Source organism: Entelurus aequoreus, linkage group LG26, assembly GCF_033978785.1.
Source record: "Entelurus aequoreus isolate RoL-2023_Sb linkage group LG26, RoL_Eaeq_v1.1, whole genome shotgun sequence".
In the NCBI taxonomy this organism is placed as follows: domain Eukaryota; kingdom Metazoa; phylum Chordata; class Actinopteri; order Syngnathiformes; family Syngnathidae; genus Entelurus; species Entelurus aequoreus.
The window spans coordinates 16,726,327-16,735,695 of record NC_084756.1 but is presented as its reverse complement, the minus strand read 5'-3'; the positions used below and the strand labels follow the sequence as shown (position 1 = coordinate 16,735,695).

The following is a 9,369-nucleotide window of genomic DNA, read 5'->3' as shown; positions in this document are numbered from 1 at the left end:
TTTTTGGCGACACCTCGTGACCACAACAATGTATTAAGTTGCGCTCATGTCGCAGTATATTGAATGATGCGGACACGTTTGTTACTTGATACGTTCTAATATGCTTTTTCCCATAAAGAGCTTGTATGTGTAAGTATTACGCGACTATAATTATTTGATACTTGTTTATATTGACACATTTTAGACTGCAATGTTGTTAAAAAAAGACCCTTATTAGGCATTTCTAGCTTGCACCATGGTGTGCTTAGCTGTTGTGTAGCTGTGAGCCTACCATGATTACCTTTTGTAAATGACTTAACTAAGAAGAAAAGATTAAACGTGTGTGTTTATTGGAGATTTGGATGTTAGCTGGTTGTCCAGCTACGCACTAGGAAACTGCTTGTATTTGACATGCAAGCCCAGATGATCCGATACTTGCGCTTTCTGCTGATATCGACACGAATATCAAATCGGGACACGCTATCTGTCACGCTGTGAAGTGTCACAGTGTCAAGGCTTCTAAAATGTTTTCAGGATGGCTGATTTTGTGTGACAAGAGATTTTTGATCCCTACAGAAGAAGTTGTTGTTGTTCAGTCACTGAGTAGTAAGGGTTTCATGGACTGGCGGTCAAAGTGCACAGAAAGGAGGTCACGTGAGGCAGCAGCCGCCAGTTATCCGTGGCAATATTGAAGTGGACGGCGTCTTCTTCTGACGCCACTTTCATCAGGATGTGAAACTGTGGCGGAATGAAAAAGAGCAAGCGGACTTTGGCCTGCTCAGAAAGGTCCGATACGACAAAGGGGAGCAGATGTTTCTGCACCAAAGCTTCCACTTCCTTTGGTTGCATCTGGCAACAAAACAAGCTCCTGGCATCTTCTTTCTGTTCCTGGCTGATTTCCTCCCACAGGCTCTCAAATACACTCAGCTTGTCTGCTGGGGGCCAAGTGTCGGGGACGGGCAGAGGTCTCAGGGTCTGCTGAAGGACCACGTGGACGTCTGGCAGGGACGTGTGCCAAGTTAGACCGTTGGAGGTGCTGAACAGAGCGCTGGCGCGGAGGACGGTGGGGACTGGCAACCTGGGCTTCAGCCTGAGCTTCACCACGGGAGATGTCGTCCCCGCCAACAGGCAGGGGACATGGAGGTCGCCGAGGTCTTGGCAGGGATGGTCCCGGAAGCTGAAGTGCAGGCGGATGCTGAAGAGCTGATGGAAGCAGGGCATGCTGGGAAGTGGGCGGAGATGATAGAACAAGGACAGCTGAGAGCCAAAGCGAGGATCCTTGAATTGATCTCTGTAGGCTTCAAGTCCTGAAGCGCCGTCTGTCCGCTCGGGAAACGACTCCCCTTCTAGGTGGCTTTGGTTTCTTACCTCCTCCAGCCTGAACACGTCTTGATAGGTCGGGTGAACGCTCAGCTTCTCGCCGTCCGCCATGATGCAGGACAGCGAGCGCTGCTTGGTCTGCTGGCCCTCCTCCCGCGCACCCCGCGCCACGACACCGGACATCTTCTCCTTGCTCAGACTCGTCAGGAGGGTGTAGTACAGCCGGGCGTGATCCTCGATGTCCGAGTCGCCGTAGCAACCCGCCAGGCGCTGCAGGATGTCGGCCAGAGGGACGAACAGCGAGCTCAGGCTGGCGTGTGTCATCAGGCGCCGGCAAACATCCAGCATGGCGTTTCCCAGACGCCAGTTCGCACTCGTCCGCAGCGGCGACGATGGTGCTGTGAGCATAGCGGAAAGAAGGCTGAGGGTGCGTCGCTGAGGGATTTGGTCTTCCTCCGCCACCCGAGCCAACACCTTCAGGTGCCAGGTGAGGTCTTGCGAGGTCAAGTGAGAGGGCGGAGCCTCAACGATGGCTCCCTGCAGGGCCCTGCACAGCCGCGCAGCCCAGCGGCATTCGGGGAACACGTCAACCGTCCGGTCGGCCAAGTTAATGATGTTTGGCGCCAGGCGCGGTCGACGCCGATACAGCTCGCAGAGTTGATCTGCGATGCTGCGAGAGTACTTCCCCACGGGACAAAAGTAGACGAGAAACAGGAAAATGGCGCGAAAAAAGGTGACCGCCATCTCTCTGCCGCATCCTTTTTCCACGAGGCGGAGGAGCGAGGTGACGTGCTGGTGGAGATACAACATCCCCTTGCTCTCCTCGCCGCCGTCTTCCTCCTGGTAGATCAGCGCCAGCAGGTTGAAGCGCGCCAGCATGTAAGCGTCGTCGTCCAGCACGGTGGGCGCCAGAGTGCTGCCCAAGTGGGGCGTCAGCAGCACGGGGACGCTTTCCGGACCGCTCCCACAGCCGATGGGCCGGTTCTCGGGGAAATGCAAAATGTAGTCCATGAAGAAAAGCTTCTCGGGTTTCTTGAGCAGCGGATGTTGGGAGAGAACGACCAAACGCTTCAGGAGGAATGCTTCATCGTCGGTGCTGAACAGGCTGTCCGTGTACGCGCACTTCATCAGCAGGGTGCTGTGGAGAAGACACACCTGGAAGCAGGATGTTTAATGTCAGTCGGATTGGAGCACGCTCCAAACTGTGGTACACTTGCAGGCTTTGAAAGGACAATCAAGGGTGTTCAGTAAAGTAATTAGTCCCTCCAGGAAGTCATGATCTCGCTAATTTATGCAAAATCAACCACAAATTATCATGAGGGGGCCTTTAGGGACATTATTCAGAATTACCTCTCACATAAACAACTGAAATGTTTTCCTCTCACACACACTACTGAAACACTCTCATACACACTATTGAAAGAGATGAAAACATTTCAGTAGTGTGTATGAGAGTATTTCAGTAGTGTGTGTGAGAGGAAAACTTTTCAGTAGTGTGTATGAGAGTGTTTCAGTAGTGTGTGTGAGAGGAAAACATTTTAGTTTAGTGTATGAAAGTGTTTCAGTAGTGTGTATGAGTGTTTCTGTAGTGTGTGTGAGAGGAAAACATTTCAGTAGTGTGTATGAGAGTGTATCAGTAGTGTGCGTGAGAGGAAAACATTTCAGTAGTGTGTATGATAGTGTTTCAGTAGTTTGTATGAGAGTGTTTCAGCAGTGTGTATGAGTGTTTCAGTAGTGTGCATGAGAGTGTTTCAGTAGTGTGTGTGAGAGGAAAACATTTCAGTTGGGTGTATTAGAGTGTTTCAGTAGTGTGTATGAGAGTGTTTCAGTAGTGTGTGTGAGAGGAAAACATTTCAGTAGTGTGTATGAGAGTGTTTCAGTAGTGTGTGTGAGAGGAAAACATTTCAGTAATGTGTATGAGAGTGTTTCAGTAGTGCATACTTGCCAACCTTGAGACCTCCGATTCCGAGAGGTGGGGGGTGGGGTGGGGTGTGGTAAAGAGGGGAGGAGTATATTTACAGCTAGAATTCACCAACTCGAGTATTTCATATATATATCATATATATATATATATATATATATATATATATATATATATATATATATATATATATATATATACACACTACCGTTCAAAAGTTTGGGGTCACCCAAAGAATTTTGTGGAATAGCCTTCATTTCTAAGAACAAGAATAGACTGTCGAGTTTCAGATGAAAGTTCTCTTTTTCTGGCCATTTTGAGCGTTTAATTGACCCCACAAATGTGATGCTCCAGAAACTCAATCTGCTCAAAGGAAGGTCAGTTTTGTAGCTTCTGGAAATGCTGGAAATGGGCCTCTATACACCTATGTAGATATTGCACCAAAAACCAGACATTTGCAGCTAGAATACCGGTAGTCATTTACCACATTAGCAATGTATAGAGGGTATTTCTTTAAAGTTAAGACTAGTTTAAAGTTATCATCATTGAAAAGTACAGTGCTTTTCCTTCAAAAATAAGGACATTTCAATGTGACCCCAAACTTTTGAACGGTAGTGTACGCAAGAATGTTAACGTAAAAATAACAGTGTTACAGTTTTGTTTTACAGTAAGTTGTCGAGGTGAGGTAAATAATCGATTTTTAGATGCATCGCAATTCGGGCATGGTCGATTATAAAATTGATTAGTGAACTTTGATAATCGATGTATTTATTGTAAATTAAGACAGTTTTAAAATTTGACTGACTGCAGGAAGCCTAATCCCTTAGAGATCTGACCAGCTCCTCTACTTTGTGTGTGCAAAACTGGAACATAAGTTTCCAGTTTTGCACACATTTCCATGCATTTAATCAATTTAAACTACTGCTAAAACTACTTATTTACCCTCATGAAACTAGTATAAAAACTATTTTCCCTCATGAAACTAGTACTATACCTTCATGAAACTACCTATTTACCCTCATAAAACTAGTCCGAAAACTGTATTTACTTCATGAAAATAGTGCTATAATTACTGTAACTTTCATTTTACCTTCATTAAATTATGATTAAAACTACATATTTACCCTAATGAAACTATTACTAAAACTACTTATTTACCCTCATGAAACTAGTATAAAAACAATTTTCCTTCATGAAACTACTTATTTACCCTCATGAAACTAGTACGAAAACTCCGTATTTACTTCATGAAAATAGTGCTATAACTACAATAACTTTCATTTTACCCTCATGAAAGTAGGATTAAAACTACATATTTACTCTAAGGAAACTACTACTTAAACTACTTATTTACCCAAATGAAACTATTACTAAAGCTACTTATTTACCCAAATGAAACTATTACTAAAGCTACTTATTTACCTTACTGAAACTAGTACTAAAACTACTTATTTACCTTAATGAAACTAGAACTAAAACTACTTATTTACCCTAATGAAACTAGTACTAAAACTACTTACTTACCTTAATGAGACTAGTACTAAAATTATTTATTTACCCTAATGAAACTAGTACTAAAACTACTTATTTACCCTCATGAAACTAGTATAATAACTATTTTCCCTCATGAAACTAGTACTATACCTTCATGAAACTACCTATTTACCCTCATCTAACTAGTACTAAAACTCGTATTTACTTCATGAAAATAGTGCTATAACTACTATAACTTTAATTTTACCCTCACAAAATTATGATTAAAACTACATATTTACCCTGATGAAACTATTATTAAAACTACTTAATTACCCTATTGAAACTATTACTAAAGCTACTTATTTACCCTCATGAAACTACTACTAAAACTACTTATTTACTTTCATGAAACTAGTACTAAAACTACTTATTTACCTTCATGAAACTAGTACTAAAACTACTTATTTACCCTCATGAAACTAGTATAAAAACTATTTTCCCTCATGAAACTGGTACTATACCTTCATGAAACTACTTATTTACCCTCATAAAACTAGTACGAAAACTACTTCATGAAAATAGTGCTATAACTACTAAAACTTAAAACTATAACTTTACCTACGTATTTACTCTAATGAAAATATTAGTAAAGCTACTTATTCACCCTCATGAAACTAGTACTAAAACTACTTATTTACCCTAATGAAAGTATTACTTAAACTACTTATTTACCCTAATGAATCTAGTACTAAAACTACTTATTTACCTTAATGAAACTAGTACTAAAACTACTTATTTACCCTAATGAAACTAGTACTAAAACTACTTATTTACCTTCAAGAAACTAGTACTAAAACTACTTATTTACCCTAATGAAACAAGTACTAAAAGTACTTATTTATTTATCAGTCCGATAGAAGATAACGGACACCACTTAAAACCACAGCAATAAAAACTTGGGTGTTTGGCACTTAAACGTGTTGGTAAAAAGCAAAGGAATGCTGAAGATGTTACCAAAGAATACAAACCTCACTGGTGCCGAGCAGCCGCAGCAGCTGAGACCTGAATATGGACGGCGGGACAGCCGGCACCATGGCAACCACCTCCATCAGTCTGTGGAGAGTCGTCGCCTGACACAGCGGCGTGAAAAGGAAACTATTCTCCAGGATGGAAGACAAGACGCAGCGCAGATCCTTGCAGTCTCGCCCCACCTGAAGAACGGGCACGGTGTCCATGTGGTCCATGAGGAGGGAGGACAAGATGACCAAGTCTTTGTTCGTTCCTACCACTTCCTGCTCTGCTTCCGGGCTGGGAAATGCATTTACCCCCAACAGTGCTTGCAGATGCTCGTCGCCACATGCGGGGTCTAGGGCCAGTCTATACACACAATTCCTCAACACCAGAGTATGAAGTCCCGCGTAAGGCTGGTGAAGTCTGGAACTTTCTTTCGTCCCAAGTCCAGCGAGCAGCTCCAGATGCTGAGACAGGAGTCCTGGACAGCACGCCTCCATCTCTCGCAGGCATTCGCTCGCTGTGGCTTTCAGCAAAGGGTCGGCTGGCAAGTCGGACGTGTCCTGCACCATCTGAAGGAGCACGTCCAGGAAGTCCTCACAGAGCTGACCTTCTCGGCTCACACAGAAGGTGCAGATGAAGACGGAGGTGAGGGCGATGAGGAGGTGGGTGCGATACGCCGGACATTTGGGCGGACACTGGACAAAAAGAGACAGGAGCTCCAAGACTGTCTCCTCACCGACAGATTGGGAGGAGCAAAGGAGGGACGGATGCTCGCATAGCGGCGACAGCAGGAGAATCTGAGGTGGATGACAAATATATACAGTTGTGGTCAAAAGTTTACATACACTTGTAAAGAATATAATGTCATGGCTGTCTTGAGTTTCCAATCATTTCTACAACTCTTATTGTTTTGTGATAGAGTGATTGGAGCACATACTTGTTGGTCACAAAAAACATTGATGAAGTTTGGTTCTTTTATGAATTTATTATGGGTCTACTGAAAATGTGACCAAATCTGCTGGGTCAAAAGTATACATACAGCAATGTTGATATTTGCTTACATGTCCCTTGGCAAGTTTCACTGCAATAAGGCGCTTTTGGTAGCCATCCACAAGCTTCTGGTTGAATTTTTGACCACTCCTCTTGACAAAATTGGTGCAGTTCAGCTAAATGTGTTGGTTTTCTGACATGGACTTGTTTCTTCAAAGATATATACATATATACACACACTGTACATACATATACCTGTATATACATACATTATATACATATATATACATACAGTACATATATACATACAGACTAGTACATACATACAAAGATATATAATACATACATACAGTACATACATATATATACATACATAGATACATACATACAGTACATACTTACATAGATATATACATACAGTACATAAGTATATATATATATACACATACAGTACATACATATATACATACATTATGTACATTCATAGACAATCACATACAGTATATACACTACTGTTCAAAAGTTTGGGGTCACATTGAAATGCCCTTATTTTTGAAGGAGAAGCACTGTACTTTTCAATGAAGATAACTTTAAACTAGTCTTAACTTTAAAGAAATACACTCTATACATTGCTAATGTGGTAAATGACTATTCTAGCTGCGAATGTCTGGTTTTTGGTGCAATATCTACATAGGTGTTTAGAGGCCCATTTCCAGCAACTATCACTCCAGTGTTCTAATGGTACAATGTGTTTGCTCGTTGGCTCAGAAGGCTAATTGATGATTAGAAAACCCTTGTGCAATCATGTTCACACATCTGAAACCAGTTTAGCTCGTTACAGAAGCTACAAAACTGACCTTCCTTTGAGCAGATTGAGTTTCTGGAGCATCACATTTGTGGGGTCAATTAAACGCTCAAAATGGCCAGAAAAAGAGAACTTTCATCTGAAACTCGACAGTCTATTCTTGTTCTTAGAAATGAAGGCTATTCCACAAAATTGTTTGGGTGACCCCAAACTTTTGAACGGTAGTGTACATACATACAGTATATATATATATATATATATATATATATATATATATATATATATATATACAGTACATACAGTACATACTTACATAGATATATACATACAGTACATAAGTATGTATATACATACAGTACATACATACATGTATACCTACAGTACATACATATATATATATACATACAGTACATACTTACATAGATATATACATACAGTACATAAGTATGTATAGTATTAAGTATATATAATACATAAGTATACATACAAAGATGTATACATACATACATATAGTATATTCAAATGCACACCCAGTATTTTTATTTTTTTTCCGATAAGACTTACTTTAGTAATGTAGTTGACTTTGTCATCTCGGAGTTCATGAAGTAGTTCCGCTAAGAAAATATCTGCTGATGATGAAGAAATAAACATACAAGGACTACGAAAGAAAGCAGCAATTCTATTCGTCCAATTGTCCGCCATCACAAACTAAAATACTCTACTTATTTGATGTCCAAACGTCTACTATTAAACACGTGGCGTGTAGATAACACAACATGTACGTTGTTTGTTGTTACTTTATCGACGATCAGCACTTTTTCCGCGTTCTCTTCTTCGTTGGCTTTATTGGCAGTTGGCAAGCCAATTTAAGGCGCATTAGCGCCACCAACTGGACATAAGTGTGATCCGCAGATTTGACCAAAAAAAAAAGAGAAAATAATTTTAAAAATGAATAAAATATTACAATTGAAATTTATTAAATTATACAACTTATTTTTTCTGATAAACTCAATGATGTGATTTTGTTTTTATATTTTAGGCTGATTTCCCCAAAAACCCTGTCAGTGTAAACGCGCGTGTTTTCTTCTTCTTTTTAGGGCGGTATAAAAAGTCAGTTGTGAACAGCTGTCATTTTGTGGTCTAAAATGGTTACTGCATTGTCTTCCAGCGATTCCAATGTAACATGCAAAATAACTACACTTGTAAATTGGGAAATAATTAAGTTATTTACAACTAAAGCTTTGCGCACATCATATATTCACCAAATTAAGGTGTCATCTTTTGGGGTAATAATAAAGATGTGTTCTTTTGTGCGTTATAATTTATGTTCAATACATATGCATTGCCCTAATGATGGAAACTTAGCCCCCACCAAGATGGCTGCCAAGTAGGCACGTCGCTTAGTATGGCTGTGTCACGCCAAATTTCTTCCCTCTACAAAAACCTTCCCTCCCCCATTTACTTCCGGGGCTGCGTCCAATAAAATCACAAAGTTGCCGGGGGTCCTTAACCTGCACGCGACTGTCTTGTTTCGCGCCTGTACAAAAAAAAACAATAATCGATTTCTTCAGATTCCAGCAGCTGTCAAAGACGAAGTATCATTCCAGCGACGGGCAGTCAAAGCCGAAGTGCTATCGATCGCTGTCAATGACGTAAGAGGAAACATGACCACGGAAGTAAATGGGGGAGGGAAGGTTTTTGTAGAGGGAAGCAATTTGCCGTGACGGCTGCTCCAGTGCGCCCGTCTTTGTGATATATTGTTGATTTTTTAAACACTTTTACAAAACAATTTATTGTTTTGTTTACAATTAATGAAAACTGACAAACCCTTACCGTAACCTACAAAATAAAATGTATTTAAAGA

At 40.9% G+C, this 9,369-nt stretch overlaps 1 protein-coding gene across 1 annotated transcript; it reads right to left on the bottom strand.

Moving 5' to 3' along the window:
- Positions 1-307: 307 nt before the first annotated feature.
- LOC133643060 (AP-5 complex subunit beta-1-like) lies at positions 308-8,350 on the bottom strand. Its single transcript, XM_062037471.1, has 3 exons — positions 8,070-8,350; positions 5,725-6,507; positions 308-2,454 (listed from the first exon to the last, which is right to left on the bottom strand). The coding sequence occupies exons 1-3, from the start codon at positions 8,205-8,207 to the stop codon at positions 595-597; spliced, it is 2,781 nt and encodes a 926-aa protein (XP_061893455.1). The 5' UTR covers positions 8,208-8,350; the 3' UTR covers positions 308-594.
- Between the last annotated feature and the right edge of the window lie 1,019 nt (positions 8,351-9,369).